The sequence below is a fragment of the Gossypium raimondii genome, chromosome 9 (assembly GCF_025698545.1).
Source record: "Gossypium raimondii isolate GPD5lz chromosome 9, ASM2569854v1, whole genome shotgun sequence".
NCBI classification, from domain to species: domain Eukaryota; kingdom Viridiplantae; phylum Streptophyta; class Magnoliopsida; order Malvales; family Malvaceae; genus Gossypium; species Gossypium raimondii.
In genome coordinates this window covers 37998624-38019683 of record NC_068573.1, presented here as the reverse complement: position 1 = coordinate 38019683, position 21060 = coordinate 37998624, and the positions used below count along the sequence as shown (strand labels likewise).

General features: G+C 32.6%; 1 protein-coding gene across 1 annotated transcript; it reads left to right on the top strand.

Annotated features, from left to right (window-relative positions):
- Window positions 1-12668: 12668 nt before the first annotated feature.
- Window positions 12669-20900, top strand: LOC105799484 (putative calcium-transporting ATPase 11, plasma membrane-type). The gene is made up of 7 exons (XM_012630077.2): window positions 12669-13063; window positions 15651-15705; window positions 15810-17749; window positions 17834-17992; window positions 19233-19404; window positions 19501-19799; window positions 20248-20900. The coding sequence occupies exons 1-7, from the start codon at window positions 12893-12895 to the stop codon at window positions 20548-20550; spliced, it is 3099 nt and encodes a 1032-aa protein (XP_012485531.1). The 5' UTR covers window positions 12669-12892; the 3' UTR covers window positions 20551-20900.
- The last annotated feature ends 160 nt before the right edge of the window (window positions 20901-21060 follow it).

Here is a 21060-nt window from a genome sequence, read left to right as displayed (position 1 = left end):
TTACCTCGAACGAAGACGAACGGACCGGAACGGCTATTCGACAACTTTCGACTTCTCCGGATCCAAATCCGATTTCTTTCTCTCTTGATATGAATTAATTTAAATTTAACTTGTTTAATAACATATTCACTCAAATTCATTCAAAAATACTTAATTTGGGTATTTTTCACTTTAGCCCCTAACATTTCATATTTTCTCAATTTAGTCCCTATTTCAAGATAACACAAAATATTCAAAATTTCTACATCCTATAGTTAGGAAGAATTTTACTAAGGTTCATAGCAGCCCATTTATTTAATTTATTTCACATTTAGACCCCTCAATTTACAAAATTCACAAATTAATCCCAAATAGGCATTTTTACTAAAAATCACTTAATTAAATATAATAATCTAACAATATATATTTATTTCCATCATCAAACAACAAGAACAACAAGCTATCTTCAATGGAACATTACAAAATGCACAACCAATTCAAAAATTCAAGCATGGGCTAGCAAAAACACAAAACAACGATCTGTAAAAATTAGCAAAAACCGAACAAAAAACATACCTAAATTAGAGCTTCAAGGTGCCGAACATCAAACACCAAAAATAGCTTCTTTTTCTCTTCAAGTTTCGGCAAGAACACATTAAAATGCATGGCCATTTTGTTTTTATTTTATTTATCACATAATAATATAACAATTACTATTTTAACCTTAGCCATATAACATTAAAATCCCACTAACTAATGTCCATACTTGTCCATGCCCTAATTCAATGGTATAATTAACATGCAAGTGTTTTACATTTCTATTTTATATCAATTTAATGCATTTAACAAATAGATCTCAATTTTCTTACCTTTCGCAATTAAGTCCTTTTTATCAAATTAGACACACAAACGGATAAATTAAATCACGAAAATTTCACACATGTCAATTCACATACTATAAATACGAAAAAGAATACTAAAATATTTTTCTGACTCAGATCTGTGGTCCCGAAATCACTGTCTGACTAGGGTCTAAACCATGCTGTTACATCCATCAACACAATAAAGGCTTTAGCCTTAGCATCAATAGAATATCATATCACGTTGACAATTGACTTTATCACAATTCAAGCACGACATATCTTGAGTGGGAAAATGAGAAAATATTGAGAAGCGGAGTTTTAAACTTATATGAGGACGGATTCAAGTAACAAGAAGCTTGAATTTAAGTTTATATGCATCTAAGAGGTAAGTATCATTGGATACTTTTACTTTTTCAATGTTAACATGGTTACGGAATTTGATAAATTTATGTAATAATTATGAAAACTATTACGTGATGAATGTGTGTAAGTTCCATAGTTTAAAAGGGTTGAAAACAAGTGGTTTAAAATTTTGTGGCTTAGTAAGCCTTGGTCATAAAGTGAAGTATTAATCGTTAATGTACTATGAAAACTTGGGGATTAAGCATGAAATGAGAAATTAGTTCAAATGGTATAATAAAGTGTAAAATGATGTTGTATAATTCAAATATGATTAGTAGTAATTATACGAGAAAAGTGATAACTTAACAGGTTGTGATAATTGGGGGTAACTTTCTGGAGTTCATGAACATTGAATAATGGGGTAAAATCAATGTGAATCAATGCTAAAATAATGTCCTAGCAAGAGGGAATGAGAAAATCATAGAAGGTGTAATGTGTCTATTTATGCATGTGAAAAACATTGTTGGAACACTAAGTGTGTTTAATTTACACCAACTCATCTAGTCTAAGTATTTGTATACATGCCAATATTCAAATATAAATGGTATTTAAACCCTTAAATACAACCTTGAAATCTCAATGGGTGTAGGGGTTATTTTAGTGGTAGTATTTATGGCTTTCTACTTGAGGTTTCGACAAATGGAATCGTAATGTTAGATCATAGGCTTTAGCTAAACCCACAAGAAAAGGATGAACTAAGGAGCATTAGAGTTGACATTCCGACCATTCTCTCATTAAATTAAATAAAAATTTTGGATTCCGATAATAAAAATAAGAGAGCATGATTGGCTTACGATTTTCTTCCTTCTTCTAAGGCTCTGGTGCGAATGTAACAGGTTGTCTACAGGCACAGATGAGAGAATGGATGTCATCTAAATTGACCAATAAGTTGTTTGATTATTAAAGTAATATCTTTTAATTATTTGTCCTTACGAATGGGGTTCATGTGAATTGCTCTTTAAAAATATAGAAAATACCTTCTCCATCTTGTTTGGTTTTTGCTTTAGCTTCGTTTTGCCCTTTGATTAATACGGTAATTTCCCTTTAATTTCCATTGGAATCTTGGCCCTTTTATACTTTATATTATTTTTATTACTAATCTTCTCACTACCATCTATCTTTATTATTAACTTCCCCCATTTTTACTTATAATCTTTAAATATTATAATAATTCAGATAATTTTTTAAAAATATAACGAGATATAAGGGAATATATTTGAATTTAAATTAAAATAAATTTAAAAAAGACTCCAGAAGTTTAAGGATTTATTTGGTTAACTAAATGTTTAAATCATAAAATGGTACTTAAATTATACTGGACCGACAAACCAATGACCTGATCGGTTCGACCACTGGTCTGGTTTAAAAAACATTTATCCCAAGTGATACCTAAATTATACTTTGTTACCCAAATTACCCCAACCGTTTAAAAAACCCTCTTAACCAATATACGTGAGATTTTTAACTTAAAAAAAAATCTAAAAAAAGTTAAATATTATTTCATTAAAAAATTTATAAACAGATTTAACACTTTTTTTTTTTACCAAAGAACCCTGGTGACGGAAAATTCATCCGAATCCAATTTTCAATGACAAAATCCAGTTCCGATGAGCTTTTTTCCTTTCCAACTTTTTAATATACCCTACAAGACATATGTAACACCTTCACCTTGCTTGTGGAATCCAAACAACTCCACAAGCGGTGTACGAGATAATTTTTCTTTAATTAAATTAAAACTTTCATTTTTTTTACACTCTCTCCTTCACTAGTTCCCATGATTCTTTCTTCTCTTTTAATGCATTTTTTTTTAATCGCTAGAATTTCTTTTCTTTTCTTTTTTTCTTTTTGCAATCCCCTTGCCATGTTTTCTACTCAACTTCTCCTCTGCATTTGGATTTCATGCTTTATCTAAGTTTTTTTTATCATTATAAAAGTTCATTCAATATTAACTATTTTATGCAAAGTATATTGAAAGGAACGAAAAGAATTATTTTTACAAAAAATAATATATGGATTTAAATTGGGTGAGAAAGGAATTGAAATCCACATTAAGAAAGGAAAAGAAGCTAGTTTGGATGAGTTTTCCAATGGGTTTTGAATTTTCTATACTAGAGTTATTGGGAGAAGAATAAAAAGATGAATGTGTTTATAATTTTTAATTTAAAATTACCACGTGCCACAAAATGATTGGCTAATATATATTTTCTAATGGCTAGGGTAATTTGGGTAACGGTGTATAGTTTACGTACCATTTTGGATAACAGAGTATAACTTATATACCATTTGTGACAAAAAAAGAAAAGAAATACCAACTTAGAAAAATGACATAATTATTTTATTTTGGTTTGCCTATGGAAAACATTGAAAAAGTGTTGAGTTGAAATTCTAAAATGATTTTAGAAAATTAAAACATGTAAAAGAAGTTTAAAATATTTTTATTGTTGTTTTTACTAAAACGCTTTGTGGAAAATAAAAATAAAAAGGTTGAAGGTAAGAAATTTTAAGTTGAAATGAAAGGTTCAACAGGTTTTAAATATCAAGGTATTACGTTAGTTTAAATCTAGTAATTTTTATTTATTTTATTTCTCATGTTGTAAGCACTATGTTTTCATTATTAATAACACACATTTACTTTTATTTTACAGAAGTTAAATTCTGAAGGCCTCCTCTTTGCAACTATACTAACATCAGCAATTACAATTTCAAGTATAGTCAATGTGGCATTAGTGAGCGCACCCTTTTTTTTATTGGAACTATATTCATCTTCACAACATTGGGTGGTTGTATGTAATTTATCTATTGGGTTGATGTTTCATCTTTAGAGGTAAGATTTTTTAACAGATTTATTCTATTTCTTTATCTCGACTTAAATTATTATTTTTTCTCTTAATCTTATAATATTTTGAGATATGTTTCGATTTTCCACATCTATAATATTTTATTGTTTTACCCACTTTGTTTTCTGATTTTTGTTCTTCCTCTCCTTTTCTATATTTTTGTTTATTATAATATTCAAGGGCGTTCTTTTTATTATTTTTTGGTTTTGCAGAGCATCATGTTTTCAAGGGAGAATTATTACTTTTTATGTCAAATTGGCAGCAAAAAGATCTCGATCCTTTTTAGCATTGATATCTTGCATTTGTAATTTTAGATCTTGACCAATTTTTAATCATTCTTTTTTGGTAAAACTAATTAATTTGCCTTTATAATCTTCCCTAATTTAGTTCCTAACTTTCTCTTCTAATATAAGATAGTAAGTCTGCTAGAATGACATAGGTCATGAAGACATCTTTATACTATTTGAAATTTGTTAACTTTTTGTATTTTAAATTTGATAATAATTTCAAATTTCTATTTTTGAGATGAGAAGGATCTCCTATGAAATGTTTAAAGATTGAGAAAATCAAAGTTGTAACCACATATTGAGTTTCTCTTCCTTGTTCATCTAAGATATTTCCCCTTGATCACCGTTTTTGTTAGAGTTGTGTGACCCAAATTCTAAGAGATTGCTTGCAAGTCAAGTTAAACAAAATATATCTTCTTTCTAGAAGATTTAGTATTTATGAGTATAATATATTTAGCATTTATTAGCATAATATATTTAACTTTGATTAGAATTAGGTTTTTTCAACCTATAAATAGATGTAGTTGAAACTCCTCTTGTAATCATTCGAATTTGACATAGTGAATTTTCTTCTCTTCTGCCCGTGATTTTTTTCCCAAAAGGATTTTCACGTAAAAATCTGTGTGTTCTTTATTTTTATTTCTCTTTTCTTTGCGATATATTGTCATTATCAATGTTCTATTTTTACACTTTTTTTTACAACTTTTAAAATTTCTTTTTGTAGAGTTGTAGTGAGTGCAAATCTCACCATCTTTTTATTCGGCTAGTGAAATCGACAACCAAAAGATTTGCTATGGCATGATCAGTGATTAACCTATTTTGGTTTGAGTTTTATAAACATTTGAAATTATTTTATTTTTATAATAAAGTAAGATATTATATTCAAACATCCCATCTATATTCTATTCATATATGCTATTGACATTATATTTGTTTTAGAAGTTAAAGTTTCTCTTCTATGATTAGGTCGAAGTGTTTTTTAGATAATCTAATTGTTTTGATTTTTTCCAAGTCATTTTGTTAATCTATTGCTCATCTAACTGATCAAAGTCAAATTGGGAAGGTTGGTGTAATGTATTCATAGAATGTTTGACCTTGTATTGGGGTTGTCGAAACATTTTTGGAAATCAACTTTTTATTTTAAAAAGAACTAAAATGGAGTCGCCACCAATCCTTTTTATTAGGTGTGATCAGATCACCTTGTAATTTGATCATTTTGGTAAAAGTTTAAATTTACTAAAACGATGATTTTTGGTCTACAAAATCCAGGAAATGGGTTCGGGAGACGGTTACGTATGAGGAAAGATTAACACTCTCATAACGCCCAAAATTGATACCTAATTGATTAATTGATGTCTTAGTGTCGATAATTGAAAGTTTGAAGATAATTTAAAACATGATCCCTCTTTGCATAATGTTATTTGATTAAGATATCACTCAACTAAAATTTATGGAAAAATGCTTTATTTCGAGTTAATCGAGAAGGAAAGACCATGCCCCATAAGTTAGAACACGATCCCTTAAATTCTCAAAAAATCAGAATAATTGCCATTTGATCGTTACTTAAATCTTGTTTTTTTTTTGTTATTTTAAATATGATATTCGATTACTTCTTCAAATCCCAAAAGTAATGAACATTACCTCGGTTTTGAATATTTTATATGCATTAGATAAAACGAGTGTAACTTTCAAAACGAAGTATGTTTAATTTATTTAGGCATAATGTAAAACGGATAAATATATTTTAATAGGATGGCACGATGATTGGAAAAATAAGGTAAAATAGTAGAGGGTGAAAAATGAAATAAATAGATAAGTATATGAATAAAGAAAATAAATAAAAAGGTAAAATAAAAATGTCATACTAGTGAGTAATAATAAAGCAAATATAATGAAAAAACATCAATTTATAACAACGATATCATGTCGTGATTACTATCATAACATGAATAATGAAATAATAATGAGGAAAAAAAAAAAAAATAAATGCACAATAAATAGGAAATATAAATAACATCAATTTTAAATATTAAAAAACAGAGTAAAGGAATAATAAATAAATAAATAAATAAATAGATAAAACATTTCATAAAAGGGTGAAATTAAATAGATAAAGGACTGAATTGGAATTTAAATGAAATTAAATAATAAAGCAAAATAAAGGACCAAAATAAAAATGTGCAAAAAGGAACAGGGACCAAATGAGAAATTATTCCCAACCTAATTAAACGCGCTGTTTCCAAGAGTGGCTAAATGACCAGAGGACCAAAAACAAAAAATAAAACAAAATTAAGTGGTATAATTTTTAAAAGGAAAAAAGGTTGGAAAATGGACCATATTGAATGACATCTAAAAGGTGGAAGGACTGAAGCAGAAAATATCCCCCTTTAGAAAAACACGTAGATCCTAAGGGTGATTCGGGTTGGGCAATCGGGTCCTACTTCAAAACGATGTTGTTTTGGGGCTTCTAAAGCCAAGCCAAAACGACGTTGTACCTAGCCCCATATAAGTTACAAATTTCAAAAAAAAAAAATCATTTCAGCTGTGTTTTAAAAAAAACTATGCTTTCTTATTTTTTTCTCTGAAACACGCCCCAGGGTCCAGCCATAGGGCCGTTGTCTCCTCGCCGTGGTCCATAGTGGCCACCGGTCATCGACGACGGTGGTCGCCGTCTCTGGTGGCCGAAAAAGTACCCTTTTAGCCTTTTTCAAAAAAAAAAACTTTTCAATTCCTTTGGACCCCGATTTGAAGGCAAGGCCTTTTGTTTGCAAAAATAAAAAAAAATAAAAACAACGAAACTTTCAGCTCTTTGCATGCCGTTCATGCCCTGCTCCGTCGAAGCCTAGGCAAAACCCTAATGGGTTAAGGGTTCTTGGTGTCGGAGAAGACCTTCGGTGACGGAGAGAGGCGAAGTGACTCAGGTAAAAAAAGATTTCATCTTTTATTTATTATGCTTTTTTGAAAAATAAAAGGTAAAATAAAAATCACCTTTGTTTTCTTTTAATTTTTTTATTCTTCGTATTTTCTGTGTGTTTGAATCTTATAAAAGTTCAACCTTTATAGCCTTTTAATTACAATATTTCTCTCTTTTTTTTCCTTTTTGTCTCTACTCTACTATGTTGTTTCTGTGCTTTTTCCTCATTTGTAGGTACTCATGGTCAACGATGACGATGGGAGTCGCACCTTGGCTATTTTGGTGCAACGGTGGTAGATAAGGCGTCAGGCCTTGGGGCGCGAGCATGCCGACGTGGTGGGGAAGCGGCGCTGGAGACCTAGGGTTTTTTTAATTTTCTAAAAAAGTTTAGGTTGTGGGCCTTAGGGTTTTTTGTATTTGGGATTTTTGTACATGGACTTGAACTTTTATTTTGGCTTTTTTATTTTGTTTAATTATTATTATTTTTGGTTTCTATTTTGGGCCGAACGAAATTGAGCCCTTACAGGGGTATTTGGGGAAACTAGTTCAAACCTCTAACTTTCCAAAGCATTAAGTCTTTGGATTTTAGTTAAGAAATCATTTTTGGATTTTTGAAAAGATTTTGTTATTCCATAATGTGTAAATATCGGTTCTTCAAGATTCTTTTTAATTTCTTTGATCAATTCTTTCCTAATTGATTGACCTTCTACAGAATTTTTAATATAATTTACTTGCTTTCCTATTGTATAAAGACTTAGATTTGTATAATTGTTTTGTTCCACTATCACTTTAACATCTTTTGATGAGATTGGTTCTCTCGCATCAAGAGATCTCATTATTAAAGGACTTGTTTTTATTCGATCTTTTTATGGAGGTATTGGACCTCTATAAAATAAGGATGTTGAGGTTCAACTTCTCATTTATTTGTTTGTCATTTAGTAATTTTTGTTATTATATTGATAGTTTTCAAATAATGCTCCTCAAACCATTTAAAGATTTTATATCAAATTTATGGACCCATAAATTTGTAATACTTTTGAAAATGTCTTCTTTCTCATTACCATAATTTTTAAGGTAATATTTTCCTTTTGTTTATTCTCATTGGAGTAGAAGTGTTTTCTACACCCCTTTATTGATTTCAAATGACTTTTCGAATGTGAAATTTATGAATTTTCTTCTACTCTTGCATTATTTTTCATTAATGAGTTTGTCAGTAACATATTAGGTAAATTTGAGGGACTTCTTTCTTTTATAGCATAGATAGGTTGGAATTTATTTGAAGAATTATCCATTTCTTGCAATTTGGTTTTAAATGTAGATGGCATGGAAGAGACAAAGCTTTATCTGTCCTAAAATTTGTTCTTTGTGTTTCGTGATTTGATTCTTCTTCTAGATTTAGTTGTCTAAAGGTTGCACTAGAGCTTCCTTGTAACACCCTAAATCCGTATCCGTCGCCGGAGTAGGGTTACAAAGTATTAGCGATCAAACATACAAAATTTCAAGCATTTCATATCATATACTATTCAAGTCAAAACCAATCACAATCAATCATGTAGTCCCTAATACAAGCCCTCGAGGCCCAAAATAAATATTAAAAATAGTTCGAGGCTAAACCGGGTACTCAAGGAATTTTTCAGAAAACATGGAAAATTTTCAAAGGTACAAGGGACAAACGCCTGTGTCTCAGGCCGTGTGGGCATTCAAAATAGGGACACACGGCCGTGTCCCAGGCCGTGTGGGCATTCGAAATAGAGACACACGGCCGTGTCCCAGCCCGTGTCTGTACCCGTGTAACTCACTGACTTGGGTCACACGACGAAACCACACGCCCGGGTGCCAGGCCATGTACCCTTTGAAATAACCTCACACGCCCGTGTACCAAGCCGTGTGCTAGGCCGTGTGAAAATTGGAGGGTATACTGACTTGTGCCACACGCTCGTGTGCTAGGCCGTGTGAGTCGACTAACTTGATTTCTTTAGAAGTTGCAGGGGACACACGGCCATGTGTCACACATGGCTGAGACACACGTCCGTGTCTCTGCCTGTATGGATAAAAGTAAGCCATTTTCCAAGTCATATTTCTCACCCAAATTGGTACCAACCTAAACTCAACAATATGTATAAGACCATGATATAATAGACATTCAAACCAACCCAAAATCAAGCTTAAAACATGTAACATCATCACATACAACCATTGAATTTGCTAAATGCACAACCTACATATATCATTCCTATCCAATTCACAACCCAAGTGACAAGAATTAGTTTTACTTTACCTATCAAACAAACAACCTAGATAAATCACCAAAATGACCAATTCATTTAAGCAAACATTACTTTCAATATAACATAAGACTTCAAACATGTATTTACAATTATTTACACTTACAAAATCATGTACCTTAGAGCTCACTAAACAAAAGGGATGTTATCATTAAATTTGCATCCTAGGTACATGCCAAAAACACAAAAAGAAAACATCACCAACATTGAGTACGAGATTCTTGCAGGATGCCGAGTCCGATTCTACTATTTATCTAACCTGCAACATGTAAATCAATTTACCATTAATAGGTTCCATTTATTAGCTAAACATAATTTCAATCAATATTAATATGAACTTCTAACTTAACCAAATAAGATTTCGATTCTTTCGATAATTCAAGTAACCTTATCGTAAGATTTATTAGCGACGTGGCACCAGGTGCCTAGTGGTAAACCGTAGAAAAGGTTGCGCCCAGCGCTAGTCGGATTAACCGACAGTTTTGAATGTGAGCCCAGCTCTAGTTGGATAAACCAACAATATTTGCACCTAGTGCTAGTCGGGCATACCAACAATAATAATTGTGAGCCCAACTCTAGTTTAATGAACCAATGGTGATTGCGCCCAGCAATAGTCAGATAAACCGACGGTTGTGTGCCCAGCACTAGTCAGACAAGCTGACAAAGATTGCGCCCAACTCTAGTCGATCATATCGATGATTGTACAATTGTTTACTTCCACAATTTCCTCATTTATTTTCCTTACATTAATTCAATAATATGCATACGTTTTATATCAAGAGCTAATTTAGCATTACTTAATTTAAATAGTAGTTAGAAATAAAACTAAGTTTGAGTCCACGAACTTACCAAAATTTTGACGGATGTCTACTCAGTGATCTTTTCCTTCCCACGATTGATGCCCGATCTATTCTTTTCTTGATCTAAGTTTAACAATTTAACTCAATTAATACCATTCTAGTTTTTACTAAAATAAATCAATCCTAAATCATACTCCATACTTTTATTTAACAACAATAGCCGTTTACTCAATTCAAACATTAACATCAAAATTAAATTAATCAAATTTCCTTCTAATTTTAATAACTCACCAAATATACAAATAAATTTATTAATGACCCTAAAATCTTAGATTTTATAAAATCACACCATACTAGATTTATTTATAACATTTTACTCCTTACTAGTTAATACTGACCAAATTTCATATCACAAAATAATTTATTTACTTAATGAGCATAGTAACTAAGTCCAAATTTTCCAGCATAAAAAAAAATCCACCAACAGTCCCTATACTTCACAAAATTACAAATTTTACCCTCACCTTTTAAAGTTTGCCTCAATTAAAAATCTCAATGCACCAAATTCATGAACTAGCTTCCAAATCTTTCCACTTCCATTCTAATTCCAAAATCTACCCCAATAACATTAAGAACTTAGATTTTTCTACCATATTAACTTGTTCCAACATCAACCATTGTAAAAATTTCAACATGGGTTATTTAACTCATGATCCTAGGTTTCCAAAAACACAAAATCGAACCAAAAATTACTAACCAATTTGAGCTTTAAAGCACAAGGTGGCTGAAATTTTTCTCCCCATTTTCGGCATGCAAGAGCAAAATTGAAGCTTTTACTTTTTTTTTTTTACCAACTCTTTTTCTTTTTCTTTTCCACTCTTCTATTTCCTTTCTTTTATTTTTTTCTCTAACATATAATAGTTATCCTATTATAATTATTAATGATATCACCTATATATCTATATTATTCTCATACATATCCAGTAACTCCATTTGACTAAAACAAAATGGACTATTTAATTAAATAGTCCTTGCAACTATTTCTTTCTTATAATTAATTTTAATCCCTAGCAATTAAAATTATCAATTTAATATTCAATTAACTTCTAAAGTAACTCTTAAAATTATAATATTAATATTTTTAAATTCGATACACAAAGGTGGGGTCCAGAGGTATATTTCCCGACACCCCCTATTTACGAGACGTTACATTCCTATTTCTAAAGAATATCTATGAGGTGTTGAAGGAACTCTAGGTGGCCCATTGAATGTGAATTCAAGAGTGTCATCTTCGTGTTGAATAGGCTTAGTGAAGTATTTTGAATAGGGATTGGTGCAACAAGATATGTAGCTCATTCTAATCTCCATCTGGCAGGGAGTTAGATCTCATGCCATTGTTTTCTTCTATGTATTGTGGCATGGGAACTTGATGTATCTTTTGTATTATCTTTTGGTCTCATCATTTGTCCAAGATTCTCTTTACAAAAACGAGTCATCCCTTGATGTCATTGTCCATCCAAAACCTTCTTCACTAAGGGAAGATCACTGCTTAACATTGTCACTTGTTCGAGACACTCCCCACAAGCAAAGGCCATTTCAAAGGCCCTTTTTGTATGAAGACTTCTCCCATGAAAGAAAGACTCTTTTAGAAGCCACTCGCAGGTGCCTAAGATTGTCACTCAAAAAAGGCCACCTCCATCTTGCAAAGGAAAGTCATCATGAAGACGGACAAGAATTCCTCTCTTCACCTTTGTTAGGCACGTTCACATGTCTTCGCCATCTTCTTCCTCATCGTTAGAATGTGTCGTCCATAAACCCTCACTGTTTCGAACAATGGAACTTTCTCGTGTGCAACATTTAATCCTTTCTTTAAGAGAATAATTCAAAAAACATGCCTTCATATTTTAATTTTATGTACAAACATATTTAAAAAATAATACAACTACTATATGAAATCATAAAGAAATAAAAGTTATATAAAAATATTTAAAAATGTTTTTTAAAGTAATTATTGATAAAATAATAAATTTTAAATAATTTTATAAGTTAGAATTTAACTTATGTGACAATATTAAAATTTTAGAATATTGTGCATTATTTTTAAAATAAATGATAAATTTTAATTAAATTTATGTGGATTGATTCAAAATTCTAACCCAGTCGAATAACTAATTAAATATAATAGCATATATATATATATATATATATATTATTCTGTTACTCAATTTAATGAGTCAATTTTCTCTTTATTAGTAATGATTTCTTTCCCTTTATTTTTAAGATTCACTTTTGAGATCTATTTTGGGAATATTAAACCCTAGAGGAGGTGTGGTTTTTTGTAATAAAAAGTATTGTACTTTTTAGTTATTGGAAATAATATTTTATATATATATATTTATGTGTGTGTATGTAATATGTAAATAATACTACAACTGCTAGCAGCCTTGAACCAGGGAGAGACGAGAGGGGCAGAGAGAGAGTGGTAAGAAGCCAAGTCGTTTGTTTTGGTTTTGTTCAGCAGAAATATGGAAGAACTGTTGAAGGGCTTTGAAGTGCCGCCGAAAAACTCGTCGGAGGCGGCGTTGAGGCGGTGGAGAAAGCTTGTCACGATTGTTAGGAACCCTCGCCGGAGGTTCCGAATGATCGCGAATCTCGAAAAAAGATCCGAAGCCGAACAGCAAAAGCTCAAAATCAAGGTTTTCATCTAGTTTTCCCCTTATACTTTTTATGAAAATTCCGTTATTGTCTTCCTTTTTTCTCTGAAGTTCTCCACTGAACTAGCAAATGCACAGTTACGATATTAATCAACTCTTGGAATCAAAAAAAATGAAGGCCATTCCTTTCCAACCTTTTTTATTTGTTAAAAAATTTTCCTTGATCGTCGGAGGAACCAAAGGGACGGCTAGGAATTTTCATTTGTTTTTTGGGCAACTGTGGTATACTCACAGATTAGGGAATCTCATTTCATTTCATTTTAACTTTATGCTAATTAATTAATTAATTTTAAACATTTGAAATTACGATTTGGTGGATCGGATCCATTTGTAGTCCCTTATAATTAGGGAACATATTGTCGTACTTATCTGCAAGCACCAGTGATGTACTGCCACGTTTGGGGCACCTTGTGGTTGAACATGGCCTCTCCATTAAGATGGTGCTGTGGTTAAATGCTTTTTCAGCTACGCGTTTCTGTCTTTTTGGTGCAATTTAAGCTACGCCTCCAGCCAACTAAATCATCAAGAAAATCTATTCCTGCCGTTGCTTTTTACAGTGGAGAATCCACTACTGCGGTACCATACCTTTCAATTTTCTTACGGGTTGTGGTCCGCTGGGTTGATCAAAACAAACAACTCTAGTTGAGTGATTTATCAAATTTTCAAAAGTAATTTACAATGATTACGTACAAGACCTTGTTCTTTTCTTTTTGAAAAAAAATTTACTTTTTGCTAAAAAAAACTACTCAATCCATTTAGCCACTATAAAAATCGAATTTATGATGGAATACAGAATATGTATTCCTTTAACATTTATATTTAACTTTTTAGGAGTTTTTTCATTTAATATGCAGTGGGATTCGTATGCAAGAACTTGGAAAAAAGAATTAAAAGTTAGATCATCATCATGTCATGGGTAATAGTTTTGAGAGTAAGTCAAACGAAACGGAGTTGGTGCCGGTTACTCTAATAAATTATGGTGGTTTCATTACAGTTCGTCTTTCTAGAGTTTCTTGGATTTTGTCTTTAATTTTGGTTGTGACGTAGAGGTAGGGTCTGAATTTAAAAAATCTAATTTATTCTAGGCCAGAATTAATCAACCTTTTTGACTATAGATGATAAAGGGTTTCTAATGAAACTTCCTTGAAATTTCCTAATAGGCTTCAAATGGACCCCAGGTGTATTGTACCGTATTAAATACGATACAAGCTATGGGGAACATTTATGTCAAGGATAAGGATGGCTTTTAATTTTGTCCCATTAGCTCTGCAAGAATCATGCCCCACCTGTATTATTTGTTCCACTTCACATATTTCTTATCCATCATGATATAAATAGATTTGTTCGTTTAGTGGGTAATCTTTTTTGTTTTAAAACTAATAATGCTGTTTTGTTTATTGCCTTCTAAGCTTTGAACTGTCGTGGCCATCGACTTGTCTTCTAGTTGCAATCTCTATGATTAAATCACCATTATGCAATATCATATATTGCAGTTGTTGCGTGTTTTACAAGCTTGGGAATAGGAATCTGATAAAAGAATGCCATTTCAACTAATGTTTGATTCTTTAATGCTACATTTGGGAACATGAATTTGAAATTTTGGATTTAGATTTCATTTGTTACATAAATTGTAAGAATGAAATATATGCCTTTTATATATTTGGAAAGTGTAAAATGCATGAATTTGTGAAATTCATAATTCTTTTAAGAACTTCAAATTCACTACTAAATAGTCATCCAACAAATCTACGAATTTGAGAAATAATCATGAATGCTACAATTATATGTGTTATCACTCAATTTACATTATTTTTGAAATCTAAGTTCCCAAACTCTACCTAAATTGCTCAGTTTCTGATAAAAGTAAGGTATAATGGAAATGGTGTAAATGTGTCAATTCAACTAAAGGGTGGTTTTAAAAGCTTTGCTTGCGTCTAGAGAGCACTTCTGAATTTTGATAGTACTGTCGTTTCATGTTAAATAAAGGTCCAGTCCTAACAAATGCCCTAGCTAAATTTCTTTTGAATAGGTTATATAATATTTATTAACATCATCTGAAGTTAAAAAAAAAAAAAAACCACTTGTTACAAAGACATGGTGGAAATTGTATAAGGCAGGGATACGGTTGATGAAATGAATCCTGGTAAGAATACCTTATTCTTATCAGAACGTTTTCGATAAGCTCAAATCCTTTCCATTATCAGTATCTTTCTTATGTAAGACAAGTTTCCCCTTGAGCATCTAAATCATTTACTTTTAGCTGGTAATATATAATGAGAGTTTTTCTTTTCCTTACAAATTCTAATGAGATACTGGAACATGATACAATGTTGTGCATTGAAGATCATAAATGTCAACAATAATCCAAAAATGTTCTTTGGGAAGATGACTGGGAACATTTTGAGATTGCTATTACAATGAATATACTATTATTGTTATGATAAGAATATCTTTTAAGTTCTGCTACAACACCAAGTATCACTATTGCAATGAATATACTTTATTTTTCTAAACTACTTTGACCTTATAATGCATTTAATCTATTTATGATTTTTTCCCCCTAAACCAGGAGAAAATTCGAGTTGCTCTTATTGTTCAGAAAGCAGCTCTGCAGTTTATTGATGGTACGATATGCAGTTTTGCTGTTTGAACAATGCTTATATGATACCCCTTTTTATGTTATCTGTGTTCTCATGTATAAATCAACTGATCCTGTGATCATATTCAGCTGCTGGTCCACTTGATTACAAGATTACTGACGAGGTTAGACAAGCAAATTTTGGAATTGAACCAGATGAACTTGCTTCTATTGTTCATGGTCATGATATTAAGCGCTTAAAGTCGCATGGTGGAGTTGATGGGATTGCTGAGAAAGTCACAGTCTCCCTTGATGAAGGTGTCCTCTCAGAAAACGTATCTACTAGACAAAGGATCTATGGCTTCAACCAATACACAGAGAAACCTCCAAGAACTTTCTGGATGTTTGTGTGGGATGCACTCCAAGACTTGACCTTGATCATCCTTATGATTTGTGCTGTGGTATCTATAGGTGTTGGACTTGCCACAGAGGGGTGGCCAAAGGGAATGTATGATGGAGCAGGAATTTTACTCAGTATAATCTTGGTAGTATTAGTTACTGCTATTAGTGACTATAGGCAGTCATTGCAATTCAGAGACCTTGACAGGGAGAAGAAAAAGATTTCTGTTCAAGTTACAAGAGACGGACGTAGGCAGCAAGTTTCTATTTATGACCTAGTTGTCGGCGATGTTGTTCATTTAGGTATAGGTGACCAAGTTCCAGCTGATGGGCTGTTCATATCGGGATACAGCATGCAGATTGATGAGTCAAGTTTGTCAGGGGAGGCTGACCCGGTTGACATATATGAACAAAAGCCCTTTCTTCTTTCAGGAACCAAAGTTAGAGATGGATCAGCAAAGATGCTGGTCACAGCAGTTGGTATGAGGACCGAATGGGGGAAGTTGATGGAAACTTTGAATGAGGGGGGAGAAGATGAGACCCCACTTCAGGTGAAATTGAATGGTGTTGCTACAATTATTGGTAAAATCGGCTTGACTTTTGCTGTGCTCACATTTTTGGTTTTAACAGTAAGGTTTCTCATTGAGAAAGCCCTCCACAATGAGTTCACAAAATGGTCCTCAACTGATGCATTGACGCTTCTAGACTACTTTGCTATTGCAGTAACAATTATAGTTGTTGCTGTTCCTGAAGGATTACCATTGGCAGTTACACTGAGCCTGGCCTTTGCAATGAAACAATTAATGGATGAAAGGGCACTGGTCAGGCATCTCTCTGCATGTGAGACAATGGGTTCTGCTAGTTGCATCTGTACTGACAAGACAGGGACACTAACCACAAACCATATGGTAGTTAATAAGATATGGATATGTGAGAAAATTAGTAACATTGGTGGTAATGAGAACAAGAACATTGATGAGCTGGAGATACATGAAAGTGTTTTCAGTATCTTTCTGCGTTCTATTTTTCTAAATAGTAGTGCTGAAGTGGTGAAAGATGAAAATGGAAAGAACTCCATTTTGGGAACACCAACAGAAACAGCACTGCTCGAATTTGGGCTTCTTTTGAGTGCTGATCATGATGCATACCGAAGACAGTTTAAGATTCTCAAGGTTGAGCCTTTCAATTCAGACAGGAAGAAGATGTCTGTGTTGGTAGCTTTGCCTGAAGGCAGAATTCAAGCTTTTTGTAAAGGTGCACCTGAAATAGTATTACGTATGTGTGAAAAGGTTGTTGATTCCAGTGGGGAAGTAGTTCTTTTATCTGAAGAACGAGTAAGAGATATAACAGAGGCCATAAATGGCTTTGCTTCGGATGCTCTAAGGACTCTGTGTGTGGCTGTTAAAGATGTCGGTGAAACTTTTAATGAGAATGGTATACCTGATAGTGGCTATACCCTGATAGCGGTTTTTGGGATCAAGGATCCTGTGCGTCCTGGAGTCAAGGAAGCAGTTCAAACCTGTCTAGCTGCTGGAATTACTGTCCGTATGGTCACTGGTGATAATATTAACACTGCAAAAGCAATAGCTAAAGAATGTGGCATACTAACAGCAGAAGAGAATGCCATAGAAGGACCAGAGTTTAGTAGCAAGTCTCCTGATGAGATGAAGGACATTATACCAAATATTCAGGTTCTAATGACCATAAAAAACTTTTTATCTTTTTATTTATGCTTCATGAGGTGTACATTTTCTTGAACACTGTCTTGATTTCAGGTAATGGCACGGTCAAAGCCTTCCGATAAGCTCAATTTCGTAACCAATTTGAGAAATATGTTTGGAGAAGTTGTTGCTGTGACTGGTGATGGGACCAACGATGCTCCAGCTTTGCGCCAGTCAGATATTGGACTTGCTATGGGGATAGCTGGAACAGAGGTTTGTATGCATGCATAGTTTTATTTAATGACGATATGATTCTAACAAGCTTGGATGTGTTTATCTTCTTATTTTTGCTCACATATTTTGATGTTATTCAGCATCCTATGTGATGTTAGTTTATTGTTTATTCTCTTAATGTTTTCATTGGATGTCATCTCTCCAGGAACATCTTTTTATTTCATTTTGGTTTTAATTTACATCAAGAATAGAAAATTGCTATTTATTCTATAAAATGAACTACTGTACAGGATTTTTGCTTCATTTTGTTTTCATTTTTCTCCCCTTCTATCTCTTGTTTTGTTTTGTTTTCTATTTCATGTTTACTACCCTATTATTTATATTTTGTTGACTTTACCGAATTAGTTTATCCATTAAGAAATGGGAAAACAAATTATTTTCCGGAAGTAACAAATTTTAACTTTTTCTTTTGGCCTTTTGACCGAGGTTTATCAATATCTTGGTTCCAACTTCCATTTTTAAAGATTGCCTAGGTGAATATTTTGAGCTTTGGATTTTTCTCCACTCTTCTTTCTAATTGGATGTTTCTCCCATTCTTTGGAAAAATGGCCTGCGTAATTTTGTAAATGACTCATCAAAAGAAATTTTTGGATCCATTGCTGTTTTGTTGCTTCCATTTTCTTGGTACCATTTGAACTTAATTCTCTCAGTTTCTATATGTTTTTTTCTTTGGTTTTTTTATTTGGATGAGCATGCTTGTTTTTTATCAGGCATGTCCCTAATAACTTTATATCTGTCCTTGACATGCTTATAGAAGATATTTAATATTTTTTTGGATGAAAGACCTGTGTATTTTTGTTAGTGGTCTTTTCTTTCTGTAGGGAGATGTTTGGATAACCAAGATATCTGATAAGTTTTATTGGATTGATTTAAAGTTGTTTTATTTTATTTCTTTGTGCTTGATACCCTAACTGTTTTTTCAAGCTGTACTTTATGAGTCTATAATTATCAGAAAATAACTTTTATTTGTGCAAGTAAATCAAATTTTTTTTTTGAACTGCTGGAAATATTTAGGAATAGCAGCATAGTAACATTTAGTTCTTGAGGTATGTAGATTGGATTAAGATGTATGTTTGACTATGTCATTCTTTTTTATGAAGATATCTGCTATCAGACTACAATATTTGTACTCTGGGCTGACCTTGTTGCTATATCAAGCTTTTTAGCATTCTTCTCAATCTGCTCCGACTTTCATTTTGTTAATGCCTTGATTGTACAGGTTGCGAAAGAAAATGCTGATGTCATTGTAATGGATGATAATTTTGCTACTATTGTAAATGTAGCCAAATGGGGACGTGCAGTATACATAAACATACAAAAGTTTGTGCAGTTCCAGTTAACAGTTAATGTTGTAGCTCTTATAATCAATTTTGTCTCTGCATGCATCTCAGGTGTGTTGTTCTGTGAAGCTTTTGTCAGACATGTATTAGATTTGTAAAAATTAAACACTATCATTATCATTTGCTGACCTGTGCATGACTTTTCAGGATCTGCCCCTCTCACAGCTGTACAATTGCTTTGGGTTAATATGATAATGGACACTCTTGGGGCATTGGCACTAGCTACAGAGCCTCCAAATGATGCGTTAATGAAAAGGCCGCCTGTTCCAAGGGGCGCAAGTTTTATCACCAAACCAATGTGGAGAAATATCATTGGCCAAAGTATATATCAACTAATTGTCCTTGGTGTTCTCAATTTTGATGGGAAGCAGCTTCTACGGCTTACGGGTTCAGATGCCACCACTGTTCTGAATACTGTGATATTCAATTCATTTGTGTTTTGCCAGGTATGATATTTCAGATTTAACAGCCACTATCATAAGCTTCTTTGGCGATAGCTTTTTATGCATTTGTTCAGATGGATGACAAACAATCTCACATTATCAGTTTAAGATGATCATTTGATCAAGACACACCTCAAAAAGTTTCAAGATATCTCTATTTCGAAGTGTGCTCATTGTTAGGAGCTTAAGGCTATAATTTGTATAGGTCAATGACAAAATCATAGTGAAATTAGTAGAGAAAATTGTATACCATCTCATTAATTAACGTCGGAGGTAGATTCATGGGGATAAGCAGGAGCCTTGGCTCCTTATTTAGTCTCCCAAAACTATATAATTCGATCCTCTTTAACATCCAAAACAGACTTTACCTAGAACACAACGCGATAGCTCGTCCTCATTTGGTAGAGGAAACATCTTTAATTATTGACTTTTTCTCTTTGGATATTTGCAGGTGTTTAATGAAATAAATAGCCGTGAAATAGAGAAGATAAATATATTGCGGGGCATGTTTAGCAGCTGGGTATTCCTTGGCGTGATGGCTTCGACAGTAGCATTCCAAGTGGTGATAGTTGAGTTCCTTGGAACATTTGCCAGCACTGTGCCTCTAAGTTGGCAACTATGGCTACTTTGCATCTTAATTGGGTCAGTTAGCTTGATTGTCGGTGTGATTGTGAAGTGTATCCCTGTTGAAAGAGCAGCGGTTAAGCCAAAGCACCATGATGGTTATGATGCACTTCCTAGTGGTCTTGCATGAATTTTGCCAACTAAAAGTGGACTGAAGTTTCCTTTCTGATGTTCTACTTGAATTGCCGTTGGTTTCTTCACAGATTTTGATTCTTGGTTGGTTGAGATCCTTAAATTTTACTTGTTTCATTTTCCTTTTCTTTTCTTTAGATGTCCTTTCTTCCCCGGAGTGATTCCAGCCCTTAAGTTTTGCTTAGCAACGAGTTAAGCTCAATTGGGCTTTTTGGATTGCACAAACCGTTTAGGACTTCAATTTAGTTTGGTTCTCTATATTTTTATACTAATTTTGAGTTTTGTATTTTTGGATTTATTTTGACAAAATTAACTTTATTTTATGGCTTTTGGACATTATTTTGTAAAGTTTCAATGTCCTTTTTAAAAAAAATGAATTGTTATGAGTTTTTCTATAAATAATTCTTTTATTTAGAAATTTTAAATTATTTTTACTATTTTAAATATGAAATATTTATTTTTACATAATAAAAAATAGAATTTGATTTGATTCGGGTCATTGTAATTT